The following is a 23907-nucleotide window of genomic DNA, read 5'->3' as shown; positions in this document are numbered from 1 at the left end:
TACGATTGCATTCGTTTGCTTTTGAACCTTTTTGCTAGTTGGAAACAACTCGTGAGTGATCCGTCATACAAATTTGTGTAAGAAGTTAATATTACTCAAAATTTAAACAAAAAAAACTACAAGATATGCTCAAACTAGCTATATTTAAACAACAAGATAGAGGATGAAGAAATCCTCATTTCCAAATATCCATGACCTATTCGGGCACAAAGTCCATTCTATGACTGGGTTCCCCTGCATAAATTTTCTGGTTCCCAACCCTCCAATTTGTGGAGGGACTCAATAAAAAAACCAGCACGTAAAAGTTCAGCACATCGGGTATAAGTGGGTCGCTCAAGTAAATTAGCGGTTTACGGGGCATGATTTCTTTGAAAGATTTCTGTTGTTAACTATGTCTCAAAATTCATGGTTCCATGGACTTCTAATAGAAGCTTTGCTAGGCAGAAATGACGGCATTATATATGTTGCTATGGAGCTCCACTCGCTCATGTGCAGCCCTACGGCTACAAACTTTAAGCAAGAGAAGCCGTGTCTTTATGTCCATCTTCCAAACTTTTTTCCTTGTGGCTTGTGACTGTTGGGCTCCTCTTTTTTCTTCTTTTTGGAGAGCAACAGTTTTGCTTCAAAGGTAAGCATAGGCATAAATGTATGACATATAAGTTGTGCATTAGGATTGATATTTTAGCCTGAGCATAAGTTGGCGTAAATAGGGTCTACCGCACCTTTTTTTTTGGGGGGCAGTGAGCGCAACAATCATCAACTGTTTACTGTGAGGTAAGAGCAAAGATAGCCAGGTTATCTGCTTCTAGAAAGGCATTAAGCAATTTGTAGAGTCGACCCAACTAAAAGCACATGTGACTATTGAAGGACGATATGCTGCAACTCCGGTAGGAGCAACAGCTTTTCTGTTTTGAATATGCAGGAGGAGTGTTTGATCATACAATTTAAAACAATTTAGAAAAGAACTGAAACTCTCACCCAGACCTTATTAACTCAAAGTATAGTCTTTGGTGTGTTGGGTACACCCCCTCTGCATTTTAACTTGCATATCGGTAACCCTTCATTTGCAGCACATGTGCTCCCAACCCTTTGTTTCCCTAAGGCATAGGGCATGTTTTGCTGTTTTGGGGTACCATTCACACCGCGTTTCAACTTGCACATGGGTGACCCTTCATTTGCAACACAGAGAGTTGATGCCCCAAAGATTCGAAACAAAAATTAGACATCTGTCAACCCCAAACCTTACTGTCGGGAAAAACCCCTCGAGAACTAGAGAATGAAAGCTTTTCTGTTTCCAGAACATGCTATTGCTGGAGAAAGAAATGCTACCACTCCGGTAGCAGCAAAAGGGACAACCACTAAAACCTAAAACCTATCCCTTGTATGTCATCAGCCTACATAATGCGTTCCATTTTATGTATAGAAAAGCCATGGCATTTGGCATTTTGGAGGACAAGCTTTCAACAAGACAGTTACTAATGGGCATTGAATGATTTTTTTTCTTTATGCAGTTCCAATAATTAGGATGGTGCTGGGAGGTAAGCTACATTCCTTTATTAGCAAAAATAATATGTTGAGGACAAAAATTTGGGGACGCATGGCATCATACCAGGTGGAAGTAGCCGAGCACATTGCAAGTGAAAACCCTAGCCCCAAAACAGTAAGCCTAAGACAGCCAAGAACCTGGCTAAATATTCGGAATACATGATGGGCCCATAAAAAACAGAAATAAAACTAGAAGACGACCTTTTAACCAGGAACACATGTCCTCCAGGTTGACGACATTCAGAATTACTGCAACAAGCAATCAGTTGCAAATGAAAAATTTAAAATTTATGAACACCAGCCGGCGGCTTGTACCAATCGTGGCTTGATTCGCATAAAAGGCGTACCGTATAAAGTGATTTCTTCTTTATTTTTAAACCCCATCATGCATCCTTCCAGTCACATTTTTCATAGAGTGAGATGAACAAGGATCCAATTGACTGACAAATCATTTATATACAAAATGACCTGATCTGCTCTTCATTCCAAATCATCCATAGTTGCTGCAGAAAAAGAGAAAATCAACAAACACAAGCTTGCGGGATATGCCAACTTTCCACGCATTTCCAGAAAATATCTACTTTAGTAACCAATCACAACGTAAAAGGACAAAAACAATAACGAAGCTGCTTGGAGAAAAGAACTTTGCAATTAGACTAAATGTCTATGAGACAATACAGCAATTAGCAAAATTGATTGGAAGAAGTTGGACCGACCAAGATATCCTGTTTACAAGGACCATAGTCTGAATTGAATTTCAACAATTCCTTTTGTAGTCCAAACATACTGGAAAAAGTACAAGCATTCCATACACCAGATCTCAAGAACAGAATAGTTTCATATCACTTGCAACGGTGACAGCCAACATTCACTTCCAATTTTCTTTAATTCAATTATAGAGAAGAAAAATATCATTTGCCTTGCTTTTTCTTCTTTAAGGTACGTTGTGCAACTACAGGCTCCACGACTGGAGAAGTTACAGGAGGATTAGCTTGAGGTGTTTCAGGCAATGTAGAGTGGAAAAATTTCTTGCTGGAACCTACATGAGTGCAAGAAAGTTTTAGCATCTTCCTTCCCCTCATCCATTTGAGCATTATCTTCATATGTGTTTTGCTGCTCAAACCACTAATACCAGCATCCTGTAGTGAAACTATAAACGTGTCAAAGAAGGGGAAAGAAAAATGTGAACCAAAAATCAATGAGAATTATGGGGAACATATTAGCAATAATGCAATGTTCTCTGTGCATTTTTTGAGAACTTGCTCAGAACCATGAAAGAAGATAAGCAGAAAGAAGATAAGCAGAAGGTTTCCCTTTCAAAATCAGTTTCAGACTTTCAGTGAATTTCCACACTTCCTGGATCCACTAGCTACAACCTTCACCCAGTAAAGCATAGAAGCAGGACGCTTTAGAGAGAATAGCAACAACTTGTGTAGCTAGTAAACCAAAATTCCAAAGTAAAAAAACACATTTCTTCGATCATTCAGACGACCCACTGCTACAATGGCTTCAGTATGTCCATACAGTTTAGTTCAGTTAAGAAAGAAAAGTTACCATGCTCCTTCACCTATCATGACTGATTTATAAATATGATAAATGATATAAAAAAACATTTTGCATTTGGAACAAATTTTCTGCCCCAGCACCCTTGGTGAAATTGAGATCCAAATGATCAAAATATGCCATCTAATAATAGAGCATGCTTACATTAAGGTGAAATTGAGATCCAAATGATCAATATATGCCATCTAATAACAGAACATGCTTAGATTCTATGTCGCACGCAATCCCTTAAGCAGAGACAAGATACCCTTTAACGGACAATATGGAAGAATGAATTATCCAAAAAAGGCTCCACAACCACAACAAAAATCTTTTGCCTTGTAAGTGACTGGCTTCAAGCTTCAAAGTTCGAACCCCTTTATCCCAATTGCTTATTCTGTGGCACCAAGATCATTTTTAATTTCAAGCAGATCAATGTTACTACTACTATGAAAGATATGATTTCTCTCCCTTCCTTACTACTTGCTGACCATGTCTCAGATGTAAACAAAATAATGAGATAAATGCAGAAACCAACTGGAGGCAAGAACCCCTTGAACATGAAAAGCCTCCAACAACCCCAAGGTGGTTTGGTGTAGTGTTTAGATGGACACTAATGGTTCAAGCTCTATGGGCATCAGTTCTCTGCACAAGCCAAAACATATATAGGCACTGATTGCAGGGATTCCAAACTACACAGTTCTATGACTCTGGGTGAGCGGTTAAGTCCCTCGACCCAAAAATTGGAAAAGAAAATGAAAAATCCTTATCCACAGCTGCGGGCCATGCAGAAAAGAAAACCTATTTAATAAGGCTACAGTCCCTTAACTCCAGCTCCTTTTTAGGACAAATCTTGCCATCCAGTAATTGCCTTTTTGATTAGCTACCCGAAAATTCAAGTGTAGTTGATATGTAATATGACAAGTGAGCAGGCAAATCACGACATAAGTGAGATATGATGCATGGGTTATGTTAACGTGACTATCGGAAGACTATTCCATGAGAAACTGATAGTAATGATTCTGTAGTCAATTCTTGTGAGTTTAAGAACAAATTAATATCCACTTTCAGAACCATAGGGAATTCCCTGCTTTAAATGGTTGATTGGATGCATCATGATGTTTTCAGTAGCATCCATCAAAAGCACAGGACAAATGGCAAAAAATCTTCATTTTGGAGACAGCTGATGGCTATTGTTGTTTTCAATTGCTCCTAGAATTCCTATTGAATGAGATCGGTTAGACTCTAAAGTAATAAGAAGTTATGAACTAGCTGGTTATTTCATTTAAAGAAAAGCACAACAGTTTTGAGCAATACAGAAACTAACCCTTTTAGCTATTGGAAAATCAAATTCATGTTCTCTACAGTAACATGGTCTATCTTGTCTTCCCAACACTCCTGGCTTTGTCTCCATATGCTCCTAATAACGGGCATAAAATTACAATACCAAAGAAAATAGAAAGACATTCTGCTTGTGGAAAGCCTCTTCAGTTTAAAATTTCATGCTTGAACAGACTGGACGTGCTACCCATTCTTTGACATTTCTTTGCCTACTACAAAGTACAAAGATGCTTCTATTTAAGACTCTAATGAAAAATTAGATTCTGCATCATGATCAATGATACTTTTACTTAGTAGGCATACACTATGACTATGAGCAATAACTACTGAATGTCGATATGCCTTAATTGGAAAAAATAGGTCAGTGTCTAGCTTCAAAGTTCAAACAAGGAGTAACTTGAATGTCTCAGCATAAAGATATATGAAGTTAGAAAGATGACTTTCTGTAAGCAACATAGTCACGTGCCCATGGATTCAAGGTGCATATGCGGTTAAAGTACTAACAGTGAACTTATAAGTCCTAACATGTAGGACAGCAGCCCTTAGAGCATTACATTTTCCTTCACAAGCTTCCATCATCACAAGGTCTATTATATATGAGTCAACCATCTAGTCTCATACATGAATCAGTGGACACTACTCGTTTACTAAGAACAATTACAAACCAACTCCGCCATGATAAGAAATTTAACCATACCCACTCAAATGTTTATATCTCAACAGAATTTTTTCTTCGAATTGATGATCCTCTGCAGAATCTTCCAGTTCTCCAATCAACATGGTCATGTTTTAAATGTTTAGGGGACACCCGATTGGGAAGTTTGAAAAATAGAATTCACATTGAAGACGTCAAACAAGCTATCTTTCTTCTTTCTTTTGTACTCAGCAAGCCAAAGCTTAGGTAATTATTATACTAAAACTGTCGGTGTGCTTTGTGTCATAGAATGTTTATTAGTAGCATGTGCAAGTATCTACAAGACACAGAGGTCGCCCCTACTATTAATCAGAAAATTTTAACAAATAAACCACACAAACAAACATGTCATTTGAAGCAAGTAATGGTTAATTAGCGAAAGAAAAATAAAAATGGCCTTCAAACATTTCATCTAGAATAAGAAAGAAGCAAGAAAAACAAGTGGGCGCTCTACCAATGAAGAAGAAAACAGAGCCAAAAAAGTACAAAAAAGAACCCACAATAATCGATCAAGCCTATAAGAACAAGCAACTCAGCGTATCGATCCGATGATAAAACTTTACAAAACCACTACACAAACACATCAACTATCCCAAGGATTAGGAACAGTATGCCAAAAAAAAGCATAGGGCGAACAAGGATCAGCGATCCGGAAAACAAAAAAGATAGAAAAAACAACTGGGTGTTCTCCCAATCAACCAAGAAGCAAATCACAAACATCAAAAACGAAGAAACACCCAGAAGGTGTACAAATTCTAGATCGTCGACGAATAACTTGAACGGTGACCAAGTTTTACAAATCGACCGACCTTGGCGTAGTCCCAAGTACTTCCCACGGTAATGGGACCATGATCCTTGATGAGCTGATAAAGTGACTTGGAGACCTCAGATGCCTGCTGAGGAGGAAGTCTCGGGTTTATCCTTCTCAAGTCTGGCGCGGCTTTCTTGGAGAAATATCGCACTAGAGTCGGAAACATGTTCCGTGTGCCTCTTCTCCAACTGTTATTCCGCCTCCTCAAGGACTGGATCCTTTGGTCAGTGGAGGCCAGAGATGGAGCAGTGAATCAGTGACCAAGTATGAAGGGGAAATCACCACTCTACATGCACAGAGTGGCATCAGCTAAACCCTCGGCATCAAAACCCTGGTTTATGTTATGGCACGAAGAAAGAAACTCAAGGGCCCAAGGCTGAGGGCAAGCTCAGAGCTAAGAGGTGGGCGGCGCTTAGTCCATTCGGCCTAAGCCCGGGCAGCGGGTTCTTAATTAATGCACCAAGAACCACGGAGTTTTTAAGAAGGGGTTTGATTACTAAAACTTTCAAATTTAAGGTTATGAAAAATCTTAAATTTTTACCCATGTCTTAGGTTTTTAACTTCAAGATTTTAAATTCTCCATTTCTAAGAAGATTAGGAATATTTTGAAAGATGCAATATCCATTTCAAGCCAGAGCTACCCCTCTTTTTATGGCTCGAAATCCATAAACCCAAACATTAATGAACAACTTAAAAATTATATTTTTAATGTGCTAAATTATGGATTTAACGTAGCCCCCATGTTAAATCGGACGCTAGAATCTCAATTCTTTTTTTGAAAATCTGATTTAAAATTAGGGAGGCGGAGAATTTGGTCTTACATTCACGCACCTAAATTGGAACACTTATTAAAGCGTCTATACATCTTTTAAAACCGAATATTTAAATCATCACATCATAAAAAAAGGTACTTTCGCTAAAAAGCAGCAAAAGCCACTTGTTGTGCATACAACTGCTTCCTCCATAGTTTAGAACTATTAAAGTGAAGGGCCTTTAAACACTCAAACTTTCTCTCATCCAAGCATCATGTGGTTCGGAACACTCTTTCATGCGAACGGGCGACTCCTGGTCTACGTAGGGTTTTCTCCTTTCCAAAATTGCGGCCATGTATTGTTTCCCCCGTATATGGGAGGTTTTTGATACACTGTTACGTGAAGTTTGAATAGACGTGAATCTTGAATTTCGAGTATTTTACAAATGTTTAACTAACAGTTAAGCAAGTATTATCCCAAGTATTACCTCAACTGGTTATAATGTACATAGATATGACTAATTAGTAGAAGATAATATATATAGTTTCCAAGTAGTTGTCATCTCACCATCTACGATTGGTGGTTTCTGCTCACTCTCTTCTATTGGCATCATTTATCTCTTTTTCAGCGAGCGTCAATGATTTCTAAGCCACATTTACGTGCCCTTGGAATTTGGTTCAATGTCGTCAAAGTGCCCCTTAAAATTTTTGAAGCACAAAATCCTCAATTCGCTCCTTCAAAGTTTTTGACTTTCTTCATTTTTCTTTGGAGCAAACTCTACGACTTCTTGCCACTTTACTTCCTTCAATCGAGCTCTTTGGTTTGCTGATCCTTTTATTGTTTTTACTTGGCTCCTCCTTGTCGGCTACATCAATACCTTTGATAATCTCCAATGCCTTGACTTTCATTTTGCTAACCAGGGTATCCTTTATTGTTGAGCTGCAGAGTCATGCTTTCACCTTTTCACTTTTTGCCTTTTTTTTCTGTCATATCCTTCTTTTACTTGGCTTTCTTTGTCACAGTTCTTGCCTAACCCTCTCTCCGCTCGCTTGCTTCTTCTTTTCACCCTTTTGCACTCTACCTCTTTGTTTTCACAGTATACTTGGCCGTCGTGGCTTCTTAGTTGTTGGTGGCAGATTTGGGATGTTGTTTCAAAGACACAGACAACAGCTGCAAACTCTGTTAGCGACTAGGTCAGGGGCGATGTGCATCTCGCTATTGCATTCAGCTACTGATTAACTTTTTATTAACTTCCTCCCCTCCGCCCTCTATCTGTCTCTCCTTCTCTCTCATATCTCTTGTTTTTTCTTTGATTAGTTGCTTCTTTGTTAACTTTGCTTTCTCTTTTTTTTTTTGACAACCTTTTGATGTTATTTATGACTACTCATCACTCAATTTTGTTAATGAATTTTCATTTTGTCGGCTGCTCTCTCTCTCTCTTTTATTTATATCATCCTTTGAAATAATTATTTATATTTTGGCAATTATTCATTATTTTTTTAACATTTAATTGATTTATAATTTTTTATCATGTTACCCAGCTAAATTTCTAGCGCCGCCACTACCTTCATCTTTCCATCTATAAACACTAATTTGCCTTTTTTGTGGCTCCACTAAATCCATTCAAATACCTACCACGTTTTTACGGCCAATATAGGAGACTATGTTATGCCCACCCCCAGCGAGAGCCAACAAAATGGAAATTCATTAAAGGCAAAATGTGTATAGGCAAAAGAGAAAGATAAAGTGACATAAGAGAAAAATTAACAAAGAAAACAACAACAAACAACAAAAACCCGAGCAAGAACAAAAGCAAGAGGAGGAGGGGAGCAAAGTTTCCTATCCAGCTCTCACCTGAAACTTAATAATAGGTAGACATACTCTTTTTGTTGCTTAATTTGTAGACCTACGTGTGCTTCATTAGTATAGTACCCATCCTTCCTACTCTACAGTTGTTGAAGCGATACTGGTATAGACTTGTGGCTCTTCCTTGCCAAGCCAAAAGCCCTGCAAAATGGTGTTGAAGATGGCCGACCTCCACTGCTCTGCTCATCTGCCCTGCAACTACAAGCATCTAAACCAGCAAGATAGGTTGGATATGATGGTGGAATTAAGCCCTTCCCCCCCATTTCCCTCTTCAAAGTCTATTTGCAGCAGTCGGTTTCAAATTTTCACTGGAATGCTTCTCTTCCTATTTGCAGCAACAAAGAAGACAGAGAAGGACAAAGACACACCACGCGCCTCTACAAACAGGTAAGGTACTACCTGCCAATTTTTTTAACATGAATGAACCACAACTAAGATACTTACACGTAACAAGGTGAAACCCTGTGGCTACATACCCCGCCAAAGGGCCTATACCCGCTTAGGCTCGCGGCAAATGAATTTTCCAGTTTCAACACATTACAAAAGTTCCACATGAAACAATGAACTCCTTACAGTCGAAAGAATTTCCAACTGTTCGTTCCACGGTACTCATTGCCGATCGCCCGATCCCAACAATAACAGCTCTTGCGAATCCAAATCGCCAAGAAAAGAAACCAGAACGAACGTATGAACAGGATCGACGAGTAAAGCCTTCACTAAACAACCAGTCCTTTGCTGAACAGCTACCAAACATCACTGGTATGATCAACTTTGCTGATCCATAATTAGGCTCGATCATTGCCTGCCTCAACTTTCTCATCATCATTTAGAGCAAAGGCGATCAAAATGATCAGCAACGGATAGCTGACTGTTGTGAGCGACCAGTTCACTATCAACTGAGACAGCAAGGGGGTCTTATGTGTATCTATCTGCCAAGCAACTGCGGCTCCAGCACTCTGAACGCCTTTATAAAACCCACTATACCTGGCGATACCAAAACAGTTAGTACAATTGCAGCAACGAGCTCAAAGACATTCAGCTAGAAGAAGCCCATACGAGCCTCAAATAAAATTCATTCACAAGTTGACTGAGACTCATAACATGAGATTTTACTTAGAAAAAGCAACAAGAGAACTTTTAAAATTACAAGACAGACGGAATGCTAGATTGAATCTAGTCCATTACACTCCCAAGAGTGTAGTAATAGAAAAGGTGGGTTTACATCCGACTTCCATGACCATAATTGGCTCAACCTGGCACTTTCATTTTCATGAACGACAAATATATATCAAACTCAGAACAACAGGAAAAGTTAAGCAATTAGCCAACTATTATCCCAGGTGTGGAGGCCAAGTTAACTAGTTAGCAAATCCATCTATTCACTAGACACATCCATTGCATAATTCGGTTTATTGGCTATAACCAAATTGATGCATTGGCAAGCCTTCCCTCTTTCAAGCTAAACAATTTTACAATTACAAAACATCATGAGCAACCAAATCTGTCTCCCTAGTTTTAGATTTAAGAAACATCTACGTGAAAAAGACAAGAAAGCAAGAGATTCCATGACAAGCATGAGCCTGTGTGCTTTGGGAAAACATCAGCAGCATCAGAACGCAAGCAAAAAACAAACTAAACCTTCGGAAACATCTGATTATCAACTGTTTACCTGCTCAGAGTCTGACTGTCGTCAGCCAATGCTCCAATCACCCAATAGCACAAACTCTGAAACATAGCATCCAACAAACCATAGCAGAAATAAAGCACAAATGGACCGGCAAATCGTCCTCCATCCTTAAAATCCAGTAAATCAGGCTTGTCTTCCAAAGAATACTGCAATTGTTTCGCAAGCCCTCCAGACCAAATTGCTGTCCCCATCGTTGCTACGATCCCAACTCCAACAAAGCCCCTGGTCCGTCGATTCCTGAAGCTGAAATCCAACACATGGCCAATTCCAATAGAGCCCATCATTTGTGCCCCCCAGTAGAAGACGTTATTCAACCCTCGGGTTCTCAGAGTGAACAACAACCCGTTGACATTGTTAAATTGGTAGCTGTAAAAGAAATTGCTAGCCCATGCTGCAGGGACAATCATCAGCATCTTCCAATTCAGGAACAGTTTGAGAATCTCGATGCATTCTTTCGACGGATTCGAGTACTTCACAATCGCCGGACGGCTGCCATCATCGCGAATTACCTTGTTGGGTGGAAGAATCGTGAGAGTCAGGAGTGCTCCTAGCGACATGAACGCCATAAAACCAATATAGGTACCATCATTTACGGATGGAGCGGTTCGATGGTAGTTTAGAAGAAAGGGAATTAGGCCACCAATGACACCACCTAAGTTGAAAATACTCCAGAAGACGGAGATATAGGTGCCTTTCCGGTTGTAAGGCGGGTAGGAGGTCATGATAGCTCCCTGTCCGGCCCAGAGGAGTCCGGCGCCGACACCGAGAATGGCGCCAGCGACGATAGCAAAGGTCTGATCCTTGTGATGGTTGTAGTAGAGGAAGGATCCCGCATAGAGGACATAGGTAGAGCAGCCAGCGAAGAGGGTGAGATGTGGACCGAGGACGTTGTAGATGCCGCCGCCAAGGACACCGAAGACGGCGAAGGTGGTGTAGAGGGCGGTGTTGGCGTTGTTAGCGGCAGTATGATCGACCTGACCGCCACCTCCCATCCCACTGAGGGCATTAAACATGCCGGGGCAGCAGAAACAGACCAGGCCAATCAAAGCCACCTGCACCAACGGCGAGTTGTAGCGGAACCCTCTATCTCCCACAACCTCTAGGCCATCATTAGCCTTCTCCTGAGTCTCAGTACCTTCCCTCTCGATGCCCATCTTAGAGAGAAAACGAGAGAGAGAGAGAGAGAGAGCTTGCTGCTTGTGCTTAAGAATTTGGATTGCTGCGGCAAACGAGGAAGATGGTTCCGAAGCGGCTTTGACTTTCATTTCATTTCGATGACTTCGTCTAATCTCATTAGGAAAGTGCCAACTTAAATATTCTTCGTCATTATGACAGGAAACCTTAGATAGGGGGGCGGGATCATTACTGCAGAAGGAAGGGGCTTTTCCTCTCGGGGGAAGCGAAATATCTGGTGATTTGTCGTCTGCTAGCTTAAATTTAGGTGCAGATAGTCTGCGGTCGAATCCTGAATCTGAGATCTGAAGATCTGAGCGTCCCAATTGTTGCGTTTGAATTGTTCAGAAACGAGATTCAAATGTAGGCATTTTCTCGTTCATTACAGTGCACAATTAACTTGACTGTTTAATAGATCCAAACAGGTCAAGCAGTCCCATTCCGGAAGAAGTACATCATTTTGTGCTTTCTGTTCTTCTTTATCGATTATCCAAATCATGATATCAAGACAAATTATCAGTACAGCCAGGGGCCCAGCGTAAATGGGCCCAGGGTAAATCTGGACCAACCGCAGATAAGTGAGACAAGTCGCATACCGACAGTTTTATTTCCTGCGCTGAGGCTAAGCCAATCAAGATATGCCTAACCTCTTTTAAGCATTGCATGCAATATACCAAGCTTCTACTAAACTTGATGATGAACAATTCCAAGGTGCGGTCATACCTCTTCCATTTTGAATGATGTTTGGTTAATTTCCCGTAACCTATGGGAAACTACTGGTACCTTCAACCTCATACAAGAATTGAGAGCTGATTTGTAGATGTAATCTTTTTTCAAGTTCAACTTTTTGTTGGACTTATGTTAATGTTATTTTCCTTTCTCTCCATGTTAATGTTATTTTCCTTTCTCTCCCAAGGTGCAGTCATACCCTATCCTTAAAAGATCGCTAACTCAATCATCCCTAACCTGTGTAATCCCTCAAGACTGATTCAAACTGACCAAGCAGAAACTAATGATCTGAAACCTCTCCTGTTTTGTCAAACACAAGGTAAAATACCCTGTGTTTTTCATTGAATTTGAAAAAAAATCCCCGCCAAAAAGTCGGACCTCTCTAGGTCTGACATTTTTCCACGGTAATTTTTTCTTACCGTTACCGTCCTGTGCATCAAAAGTTACCTTAAGGAAGAACCAATGTCGTAAAGCTTATCTTACCAATGATCCTGCTTTAAATCCAAATGCAACATTTCTTATAATAATCATGTAAACAGAGGCGTAAGCTCAAGTGTTTAGATCAACAAAGAGAACACCGAAAACTCACAGGTTAGCATTTTACATGTTCAAACTTCTCACTGTTGGTATCCTCCACGTCAACTGAGTCGTTAAGAGAAATATGCTAATAGTGGCTTAAGAATAATTTGCAGACCATGAACTCGTCATAAAGTTCAGTCTCTTATAGGCCGTCTGATGCCTCTTTAATTGGCAGGCTCAGACGCCAGCTTGGTATGACTTGTGTTAAGTTCGACCTTTCACTATGTTCCTTTCATCGTTGCAAACTGCTCACCTTAATGGCATTTACCCAGCAGAAGAGTAACGTTCAGTCTTCAAGCACACTGGTGTGGGCAACAGAACAGCTAAAAAGTAATCTCCATTCAAAAGTAGTGACACAGTAAACGGATTAGGAAAAGTAAAATCTTACAGAAATACAGGCCTTCCAGTAGTAATACATAACATAAATTGTTCGACGCATGCTCAACGCACACATACTAACACGCTGGTTCATACGGAAATATAGCCAAGCCAGAAAAACAAGGGAAACTGCGCAAGAGCGACACAAAGCAAAAAATAGTGATACTTGCTGGTGTCCTTGTCATAACTTCTTGCTGGTGCAAACAAAACCCTCTTCAGTGTCTTGACTAGCAGGATTCCCATGCATAAGCATGTCCAAATTAACACCCCATAGTAAGAGTAACTCCAAGCAATTCTTGCAAGAACAGATATTGATATGCCAACAAAAGCATATCCCCCATATGCGACGATATCCAACAAGGGAGACTCCCCACTCCCTAAGAAATATACAGAGGCTTTTAGTAGCAAAATTTGAAAGAACCAGCCAATTAGCCCCTTTGAGAACTGCAAGGTAAGGGCTTCAGGGCTAAATCTGCAAAAAACACCATTGAATAAACATAAGCAAGAATATTTGGTTCCTGGTAAGAGAGGGTTTGAGAGCCGTTTCCATCTTACTTTCCATGGATGCCCATTGCAAAACCGGCAAGAACCACATAGGTACCAAATGCCATCAAAGGAATGTAGAGATCAGGGGCATTGATGTCATAAATAGGAGGTTTGTATGACAGCTTTCCACCCACTTGCTCCGCTATCCTCGTCCAATGACCCTAGATGATGGGACAGAATAGGAAAAGAAGATGCTCAACTGATTCTAAAAAAGAACTGTTCATGGACAACTGTAGTTATAGTGACTTACCCTGTGCAGGAAGGGAAGAAGTATGACTTTTAATTTGTTCCTCACATACTGTTCATTTACCTGGAAGTAGTATTGTGGGTCGGAGAAGTACTTGCTAATCTGTGAATAACATCAAAACGCCAAATCCAAGTATCAAACAAAACCAACTACAGGGTTTTAGTTATAGACACTTCACAATGCTAGTCACGACAATTTAACATACATTGCTTTGCACATATTCGGAGCCAGATCCCAAAATTCTTTCCCCATATGCACCCAAGCCACTTTGTATAATTCCTGGTCCAGCTCCCTGGAACACATTGCCGAATGGGTTGGGTTGTTGTGCACTTGTCTGCTGTCTTGGTAAGCCAGCCTGCCCACCCAAATTGTCGTACATTTGTTTGTGATGAAGAACTTATCTATAAACTAAAGAAAATGGAAAAGGATCAGCAGCAGTAGTTGGGCCAAAGACGCGTAACTAACTGTGGTTGAACAAACTGGCAGAGACATGCATACAAAAATATAACTATTGCTCATGCACGTATATTTTATTCTAAAAAATGAGCAGGGTGGTAATAAAGATGCCTAGAAGGACTACCACTACAAGAATACTGATTAAGGCCTCAAATTGAGACCCTAATGAAAGCAGAAATGAAGCAGACTTGAACAATATAAAAAGCATCCAAGAGAGAGAGAGCACACATGCAAGATGTGTGCCCAGCCACAAGAGTGATCTCACAATTAGAAAATATATTGTGCCTGCTTCAAGATGGCATGCAGGTGTTTGCATGGCCACTTGAAATGAAAAAAGTCACCCAAACATCTTCCACCAAGACATGCATCCAATAGGGTTATTCTCCTTGTGCTATGATTCTTTAGGATGTGTCGTTTTCAAGTATGTTTCAATTAAATACCATTTAATGTTTCCAATATGAGATACAGTATGCAGTTTACAACCTCCAATGGGGAATCAATCTTGCAAATTAAGCAAGTTGGTTCCCCAAGGGTTAGGTTCAAGACTTATTGAATCTAGAATTGCACCTAACATCATAAAGCATGAAACAGGAACATCTCCAAGCTAACTTGTAAACCTATGGACTTATGTTTGCAAATTCTCACCCAAAACATGACACAACAAAGCAGATCCTTCACTGGAAGAATAAAGCATGGAAACCGTTGTATTAATTTTGCTTTCATTTGGATTACATGCATTCTCAAATTGCACTGAATACAAATGTCACAAACAGACCCCAGATTGAACACCTGACATGGATGTGATTGTCACAGCTCCATCATTCTAATGTATTAAAAAACATTATTTTCTTAGCAATTTGCAACCCAAGGATTCAAGGCCCATCAAACATATTAGCTGAAACATGCAATTGGCACCAAATTCAAAATTAAAAACCACAACTTCATGCATCTATAGTAGTCAAAATTGGAAGAGCTCGATAAAGTAGTTGAAGACCCTAAAAGGACTAATTGGGACTATTCAGTATGACTCACTCCAAATCTGTTGACTATAAATCAATAAAATGGAGAAACACATATCCCTCACATAGAATGCACACTTATATTTATAGGCTAGGGTTTAGTAAGCTGACCAGTGCCAGGGTTGACTAAATTAACTAGTCTGACCAACTGGTCACTGGTTTGAAACATAAAGTCAGTTAAATAACTGACTTAACCTACTACTCAGACCATTCGGGATATTGACAACTAAGTTATGCATTAGACCCTCAAATTTCTCATGCCACGCAGGGTATTGTTTACTCAACATACCATTACCAAAAGGCAAAAAAGAAGCATTCAAATGAGAAAACAGAATTAGAAAAAATTTTGCATCCTACCCGAGCTAGAAAAATCCACCATTCCATCATTAATAGATCCATCACAGGCCATTTTCCCAATAGATTCACAAGAAATAAGGGCATAGATTGAAGCACAAACCAGAAAACCTAGATGCACACATCCCAAATAACACAATAATTGAGCTAAAAATCCACAAAAAAAAAGGAAATAACGGAGATCATACAAAACCATCTCCAAATTCACCATATACATCGACTAAAACCTAAGTCACACGGATGCGCTAACTATGGTCACAGCACCCGACTCGGTCAAACCGAATCAAATGCTGCTGACTGCACCCATTCTTCCTTTCTCTTGTTTTTTTTTCATTTTTTTCCTTCTCCCATCTTTCCCTCTTCTCTCTCTTCCCCCTTATTTTATTTAATAAAACTTTGAATTTTGTATGAGATTAAGGTAACCTTGATAAAAAAAAAGTTTAAAAATATAGACAAACAAAATTACTTATATAACAAATAACATATATATATATATATATATATATATATATTTGAATTTTGTATGAGATTAAGGTAACCTTGATAAAAAAAAAAGTTTAAAAATATCAACAAACAAAATTACTTATATAATAAATAACATATATATATATATACGCTCTCGCCGCACCCGCACCCAATTTTTTTTGGAACTTGAAGCATCCCGCACTGGCACCTGCGCCCGCACCCCACACCCATGTTACATACATAGACTAGAACTTTAAAATAGCACCAGCAGAAAAAGTAATTGACAATCTCAAATTCATAATAATCAATCGCAAAGAGGGAGAGTGATCGTGATGGAGGACGGTGAGAAGAACCAGCTCTTGGCTTCTTTATGTTCAGTCAGGTCAAGGAAGAGACAGGAAGGGGCAGGAAGAAACATCACCAAGATCTGCAAAAATGAGGTAAGACTAGGTCTAGGCCCCAGAACTCAGACTGGACCCTGCACCAACCCTCTATTCAAACTCCAGGACGTCATAGTCAGATAAGTCCAGAACCAGATCTCGATTTTCAGGTTTAAGTAAGCAACTCAAATTTATTTTTCCATATCAAGAAATCTAAAACTAACTCACTAACACAGGCAATACAGTGAGAAATTAGAGTCATGAAAATGCAACCACTGACCCCTCTATTTCCAATATTTCCAGTAATTCCACACCGGATAAAGATCACATAAACACAAGCAACAATAAAGAGACAGTCGAGTGCATCCAATGTTTCATGGTTCGTGTCTCGCGCTCTCCTTTTTTTTTATTTTCACAACTTTTCTATTAAAATGAAACTATCCACATCAAGAACACCTGATCTCCATGACTAATACTGCTTAGAAGCTACAACTCAAATGCCAAACACACCCAAAACCCTAACGCTTGAGATCTTAAGCCTTCAAATTCCATAGGTAGTATGCCAAGAAAGTTAAACACCTGAGTGTGTTTTTGTGAAATTTTCAATATTCTTTTGCCCTTAATTTTTTTGGTGATTTAATTGCGTACTAGCATTATATGTCTTTCACATTGAAAATTAGCAGTCTTTGGAGTTGCTTCTAATTTAGCACCCCTGCTTTCTTCTCTGTTTGATATCCATGTCACATAAACAAATAACTCCTTAAATAAAGGCTCCTTATGTGTATTCCTTGCTTTTGTTTTTGGTACCTTCTTGTCACAAAAAAAAATTGCATCATGAAATCAAACAACAAAACTTTACAGATCAATGTTAAGAGACTAATAAAGCATATAGACTATTGCTGCCTAAAACAAATATTGGTTTTAAAGCTAGAGATCAGCAAGAGCTGGCTCAATGCCGATCAGGTTATTGAGTGCTTTTACCTAAATGTTATTTCTGTTGGTAAACTATCACCAATATACTAATGATGCATCACGAGCATGCACATCGCAATCGCAAGTTGTATGAACCCAGCACTATCAGAAGTCAATTTAGAGTTTGCACATGCTTCAATTCTGCTTGTGCTAGAATGAGCTAAAATTGATCCAATTGTGTCCAACAAAAATAAAATGAACAATATGTGTTTGTTAAATCCAGAATCCCCAAATTATGAGGATGAACACAAGAAAACTTGCCTGAGGCCATTAGTGCTGTAAGCCACCAATACATGAACAGTTTGTTTAGTAAGACAGAAGAATATTTAATTTTGCAACCACATTGTATCCGGATCAACATACATGTAAGCATGATGAAAAAAGAGAAAAGACTATCTAAGCGCCTTCATCTTCAAGTTCAAACCAATACTGAGAGGCATGTCTTAGAATGACGAGCATGGGGAACAACATGATTTCACAGCTCCGAGAAGAGAAAATTTCAGCAAAGGGGACCTGCTTGAATGATTGTGCCAAAGAAATATCTTAAATCAAGTTCCTTCATTTATTCCTTTGTCCTCAAGACTCAAGAGTATCTTAAAAAGGCAATCAGTATCCAGTGTAACTTGGATCTCCGACGTACTCTGCAATCTGATCAAGAGACACAGTAATCATTTCAGAAGTTTCCGCATCCTGAACCATCCCGGTCTCTTCTTCCGAATCTCTCTGCACAAGCTTGCCAAATACACCTTTATGCTTCCCATACAGAACAATAACAGGGCCACCACGCTTTGGCAGAGCAGTCTCCAACATTTCCTGGTGTACTCCTTTAATTATTTCGTTGCTTTCATCCATGGACACAATGCATTTCCAAGGCCCTGTAACATCAACCACTTCCCCCTTCTTCAAATAAAACTTTCCTTGTCTGAACTCTTTGCTTATCACCCTTACCCGAATATGGTTAGTAAGCCATGAAACAGCCTTCGCTTCACTTATCTTTTCACCAACGAACTCATCCCTGTTAATACCCTTCTCCCTTTTAGCATCATCCCCCTTCTTACTCTGCCCTCTTTCATGTGTGCTTCTAGAGTGAAGCTTTTTGTCTCCTTCTCTCCCATAATCCACTATATTTTCTTCACGGCTGTTTCTATCACTACTTCTCTTTCTGCCCTCTTCATACTGGCCTCTATCTCCACTTCTCTCATATGCTCTTTTGTCTCTCTCTCTTCTATTGTCTTCTTGACAGCTTCTATCCACCCTTTCTTCATCTCTGCTCCCATCTCTCTTCCCTTTGTAATCAATTCTTGAAATATGATCCTTTCGACCATCTTCATGGTGTCCTTTTTCTCCTCTTTTATCATCTCTTCTCCTATCCTTCATATCCCTATATGCTCTTCTATCATCTCTACTCCTCTCTCTCTTATCTTCATATGTTCTATCTACTTTTTTATCATCTCTTCTCCTATCTCTCTTATCTTCATAACTACCATGAGGATCCTCATAACCACCAAGTGAATCTCTTGTCTTTTGTGGCCCATCTTTGTCTACCTCATCACGAGTCGTTACTTCTGACACAATGTGGTTTTGCTTCCCTCCCTCGCCCTTCTTGTCTCCAAACTCCGGCCCAATAGCATTCTTCACATCGTCAATTTGACTTGTGCCACCAACTCCATTCTGCATTGTATTCTTGTGCCGCATCTGTCTCTGAGTCACTGGGTCGACCATAGCTCCAAACCCTCCCATTCGCCTCGGATGCTCATAAACTGGGACATCCGCCTTTGCATTTCTTCCTATGCCCTTGCCTTCTGACCATCCATAGCTAGAGAGCACAGCTGCTGCAAAGTTTTCAATGGGGACTTCCTCATACTTCTCTGGACCATCCTCATCTGCCAAATTTGCCATATCCTCTTTGTACTTTTGATCCCAGAGACTCTCTGCAACTGACTTCCCAGCAACCGAAGTTGTTTCATCTTGTTGTTCACTATTATTAACCCTATTCCTAAGGTTTAGCCCATATTCAACATTTGTTTTTGGATCTTCGTCGACCTCAGTCTCAAATTGGAGATCTACACTGGCAAGGTTGATGTTTTTCATCTTCTTCTCAGGACGCCACGTATTCTCTTGCCTAGGGATTGTTATTGATTTGGATTTTTTTGTTAAAGGAGCAGAGCCATCGAACTCTGTGACATATTGAAGTCCTTCTTCAGCTTTCTCAACAGGCTCGTCATTGAAAGTGGACGGTTTCTTGATTTTGGTGGATGGTTTGGAAGGAATGGAAAAGGACGTCAACTTCATGATGTTGGATTATTTTATCTATAAAAAAACAAAAGAGGAAAAGGATCAGCAGCAGTTAGGTCACAAAATTATAGCTAGCTGCGGACAAACAAACTGGTATATCCACATATACAAACATAAATATGGTGGCTTCATGCTTGTATATATTGGGGAAAGGAGGATAGTGGCAATAAAGATGCCTAAAAGGGCCACCACTACAAGAATCCTAATTAGGGGCTCAATTTGAGGTTCTAATAAAAACAAAATTGAAAAAATACAAAACTGCAATGAGAGAAGGGAAGGAGAGGGAGCATAATTGTACATGCATAGATGCATGCACAACCGTAAGATGATAAGAGTGATATCACATTTGGCAGGATATGGCATGTCTGCTTCAAGATGAGGTGCAAGATTTCCACATGACCCTTTTATAAGAGGCACATCTACCAAAGGCTTAACCTACTTGAAATGAGAAGAGCCACAAACAATTTTCACCAAGAAATGCATCTAACAAGCTACTTTCTTCGGATTGTGATTCTTTACAGTATGCTATGTATGTTTCAATCTAATGTTATTTAACATTTCCATTATGAGACACGATATGAAGTTTGCAACCTCCAAGGGAGAATTGCCCTCTTATTCTTTTCATAGGGTGAGGTTCAGGACCCATGTGAAACTAGAATTTCACGTAACATCATAAAGCATGAAACAAGAATATTTCTGAGCTACTCATAAACCTAGTGAGTTATGTTTGCAAATTTTCACCAAAAAAATAACACAACTTTGTAGTTTCTACTCATAAAACCTAGTGATTTATGTCCACAAATTTTCACCAAAAAATAACACAACTTTGAGGTTTAGTTTCGGCATGACTAATGCTCTTATTACTGCACAACAATTTAGCATTATCTTGATGTTCCTGCATTTAAATTTATGAAAAGAAAACCAGTAAATAATGAAAGGAGGAACCAACAGCTGCAACACAAACACTTCATTTGGAGATCAAGGCATGGCAAACACCATTTGAATTACTTTCTTTCCAAACTCAATTGGATTTGGATGCCTGAAATAAACCAGATTGAACACCTACCTTGGATTTGATTCTTACAGATACATCTTTTGGATGAATTAAGAAACTTTCCTTGGAGAGTTGCAATCTTAGGGTATAAGTCCTACCACACAAATTAGTTGATACGTGCAATTGGAACCAAATTTAAGATCCCACTATAACTTTATGCATTAAACACCCAAAATTCCTCGTACCCAAGCGGAGTGACATTAACTCGACATACCATTACCAAAAGGCAAAAACTAGACAAATAAAGAAATTCAGCATCATCCAAACAAAAAAAACAAAGGAAGAAAAAAAAACATTCCAATTGCATTTGATTTGATACATCCAACATGTCATCATCACCAGATCCAGATCTAAACAGGCTATTTCCCCAATAGAATCACAAGAATGAAACCTAGATATACAGCTCCCAAATAAGAATACCCGAGCTTAAAAAAACGATGATACAAAACAACCTCAAATTCATCAAATACGCCAACAAGAACTTTCAAATAGCATCACCAAATTCAGATAAGATCTTGCATAACAAAACACTACAAATATTCTCCCTGTGAATTTTTTTTACGGGTAAAAAGCGTGCTTATATGAGACAATTTGACAAAAAATTGTGTTCATTAACTTGGGTGTTTTGGAGCTTTTAACTAAAACGGTTGCTTTACATTGAAATACGTTATGTGAGTGTAATTCACTAGAGCTTAGTGGCACATTAGTTTCTAGGACAAAATTCTGTTGATGATTGGCACCTCTAGTGAGATGCACTTCTTGGAATCACTTTGTATCTGTGATGCTTTTGCTGTGACAAAACCATGTGCCCAATGCTACGAATAGCGGATGTAAAAAGGTACGAAAAGAAGAATCATGAGCATCAAATATATATATATATATATATTTGCTGCCTGTTTCCTTCGTCCAACGGAAAGGGTTCGAACCTTTCCTTTCAACCCAAGAAGTTGGTAGCATGCAGATGAGCAAAGTAAGCTGATTTATTTCCCCTCCTTTGCGAGTGAAAAATGCCATTCGAAAGACTACTAGGTGAGAAAATTTTGGACTTTAGAACTTTCAATTCAATCGAAGCCCGAACATGTCTGGTCCCCATATACATGAGGTTTAATTATCGCTATTATGAACACACAGCAAGAATAATGCAAAAATTTGCATTAGAACGATGAACCCCTCACGCAATAGACTGCAGCAGTTATTCCGAAATTAAACGGCATCAGAGAGTGACAGAAACTCGCACACACACACACACACACACAGAGAGAGAGAGCACCTGCAACCGCGTGGACCTCAGGCAGAAACTCAAGATCAGAACCACTGATGCTGGGAAGATGAAGAAATGCGAGATCTGAAACACTGATCATGGGAAGACGAAGAAAGGGATTAGGGCACCAGGCAGGGGGGGGGAGAGAGAGAGAGAGAGAGAGAGAGAGAAAGGGAAGAGTACCTGCAACCCGGCAAGAAGTCCTCACGGAGAAGGAGGGTGGGGGGGTGGACGGATGGCGGCAGGAAGACCCCTGACGCGGCAGAGGTCCCGGAGAGAGAGGAGGGGAGAGCAGGAAGTCCAAAAGAAGAAAAAAGGAGGAGACCCCGGCAATATTATGATGAGGTCCAATTCCTAACGTATCGGAATACTTGGACACGATTCGATGTTTCGGCCAGCATAAGATGATACGCACCGACTCGTCTAGGCTACGATTAGAATAATGATTCTTGGCTTCAATATTTTTTTAATAAATCATAAAAACTCACAATTAAAAAAACTGCAGAACATTTTCTTTCGAATCGATTTAAATAGCACTGGGAAATAATTACTAAGATGGGGACCCCTCTAACTAGAGAGAGAGAGAATTCGAATGTTTATTTCTGTTTCGAAGAGATATAAAAAGAGCTGCTGGATATGATTTTCTTCCTCTCTCCAATACCCTTCCTTCCATTCCTCCTCCTCTCCAACCATTTCGAGCTTTGAAAGATTCTTCGTCATCAAACAAATCCTTGCAGTTATTCTAGATGATTCGATCCTGCCGGTTCCAAATATTAACACTAACGAAAGTTTGTTGTATAACAACAATTTATAGTGACTTTAGCGACGATTTAGACAAATCCATTGTACATTGGCTATCACGAACAGATAGGCACTACTTCTAGAGCAACAGTGCTCTTCTCTAGACCTCTTCCACATTGTTACAATTCCACATTTACATCATTAATATATGCCAATTTATAACTCATTGATCTCGAAAAATATAAGACCATTGAATTTAATTCCTTACAGAATCTAATTTATATATCCATTTTCAACGGTTTTTTATGCATATAAGTTTGGCCATTTCACATCAATTTCCATGATCGGATTTCCAAAGAAGACGCCAACAAAATGACCAAATCAACTGATGGCCAACAGTTATGCCAAGCAGCTTCCAAGCCTAGCAACACAATTATTTTTTTCCTGTTAAAATGAAAGCTGATATTCCAAGAGATGCATTTCAAGGTACTTGTGCTCTAATATATTTCTTCACATTAGACGGAGTACTTGCGAGTTTATCCTATGAAGAGAAAAAGAATGAGTTTATGAAGAACAGAAGGTTGAAAAAAGAACATAACAAACCTTTATGTATGTTTCCTTGTATGTAAATTAGGGTTAGGTGGGAGAAGTTCATTCAAATTGAATTTGTCAATTGAAAACTTTCTTTTCCTGTGAAGCAAAAAAAAAGGGAAAAAAAAAGAATGAATTACTAAAATGAAATTCCACAAGCTGTCCAACGTAGCCAAGTGAAGCGGACCCACTAAGTCTGGGTTACGATGTTGGCACAAGCCAAACACCCGATGGTTTCAAGGGTCTTAGTGGCGGACCAAAACAAAGGGAAGGCAAGTATCGATGCGGTTTCAAATTTGAAGACCCAAGGGTGGATGGCAAAAAATGTGCGCAGCTTTAGGAGTCGGTTTATATTCCCTCGGACTTTTGGTTTCAGAGTTTTCGAGTTCAAGTTAATCAGGTCCCTTATCAGCAATCCCGCCGGGGATC

At 39.4% G+C, this 23907-nt stretch overlaps 3 protein-coding genes across 5 annotated transcripts; all 3 read right to left on the bottom strand.

Annotated features, from left to right (window-relative positions):
* Positions 1–2175: 2175 nt before the first annotated feature.
* LOC116259961 (uncharacterized) lies at positions 2176–6266 on the bottom strand. Its single transcript, XM_031637999.2, has 2 exons — positions 5932–6266; positions 2176–2684 (listed from the first exon to the last, which is right to left on the bottom strand). Exons 1-2 carry the CDS (start codon positions 6097–6099, stop codon positions 2457–2459), a joined length of 396 nt encoding a protein of 131 aa, XP_031493859.1. The 5' UTR covers positions 6100–6266; the 3' UTR covers positions 2176–2456.
* A 2663-nt stretch (positions 6267–8929) lies between these two features.
* LOC116261559 (UNC93-like protein 1) lies at positions 8930–11623 on the bottom strand. Its single transcript, XM_031640383.2, has 2 exons — positions 10221–11623; positions 8930–9535 (listed from the first exon to the last, which is right to left on the bottom strand). Exons 1-2 carry the CDS (start codon positions 11501–11503, stop codon positions 9337–9339), a joined length of 1482 nt encoding a protein of 493 aa, XP_031496243.1. The 5' UTR covers positions 11504–11623; the 3' UTR covers positions 8930–9336.
* A 1418-nt stretch (positions 11624–13041) lies between these two features.
* Positions 13042–22463, bottom strand: LOC116260263 (protein MOS2-like). 3 transcript variants are annotated; one of them, XM_031638450.2, is made up of 6 exons: positions 22330–22463; positions 22156–22238; positions 14096–14298; positions 13894–13992; positions 13653–13804; positions 13042–13569 (listed from the first exon to the last, which is right to left on the bottom strand). In XM_031638450.2, exons 3-6 carry the CDS (start codon positions 14267–14269, stop codon positions 13188–13190), a joined length of 807 nt encoding a protein of 268 aa, XP_031494310.1. In that variant the 5' UTR covers positions 14270–14298; positions 22156–22238; positions 22330–22463; the 3' UTR covers positions 13042–13187. The 3 variants fall into 3 exon arrangements, with proteins under 3 accessions (XP_031494310.1, XP_031494312.1, XP_031494309.1); XM_031638452.2 differs by having other exon boundaries at positions 14096–14291; XM_031638449.2 differs by lacking the exons at positions 13042–13569; positions 13653–13804; positions 13894–13992; positions 14096–14298 and adding an exon at positions 17728–19846.
* Positions 22464–23907: the final 1444 nt, after the last annotated feature.

This window comes from Nymphaea colorata, chromosome 9 (assembly GCF_008831285.2).
Source record: "Nymphaea colorata isolate Beijing-Zhang1983 chromosome 9, ASM883128v2, whole genome shotgun sequence".
NCBI classification, from domain to species: domain Eukaryota; kingdom Viridiplantae; phylum Streptophyta; class Magnoliopsida; order Nymphaeales; family Nymphaeaceae; genus Nymphaea; species Nymphaea colorata.
Note: the sequence above shows the minus strand (reverse complement) of the source record. Positions and strands in the feature narration are given on the sequence as shown.

What these genes read in the sequence shown, in the direction of transcription:
- LOC116259961 (XM_031637999.2), bottom strand. Translation starts at nt 6,099, where the DNA reads ATGTTTCCGACTCTAGTGCGATATTTCTCCAAGAAAGCCGCGCCAGAC. An exon ending in GTACTTGGGACTACGCCAAG is followed by an intron (nt 2,685 to 5,931) that starts GTCGGTCGATTT and finishes GTTTCACTACAG; the next exon opens with GATGCTGGTATTAGTGGTTT.
- LOC116261559 (XM_031640383.2), bottom strand. Translation starts at nt 11,503, where the DNA reads ATGAAAGTCAAAGCCGCTTCGGAACCATCTTCCTCGTTTGCCGCAGCA. An exon ending in GACAGTCAGACTCTGAGCAG is followed by an intron (nt 9,536 to 10,220) that starts GTAAACAGTTGA and finishes TGGTATCGCCAG; the next exon opens with GTATAGTGGGTTTTATAAAG.
- LOC116260263 (XM_031638449.2), bottom strand. Translation starts at nt 19,828, where the DNA reads ATGAAGTTGACGTCCTTTTCCATTCCTTCCAAACCATCCACCAAAATC.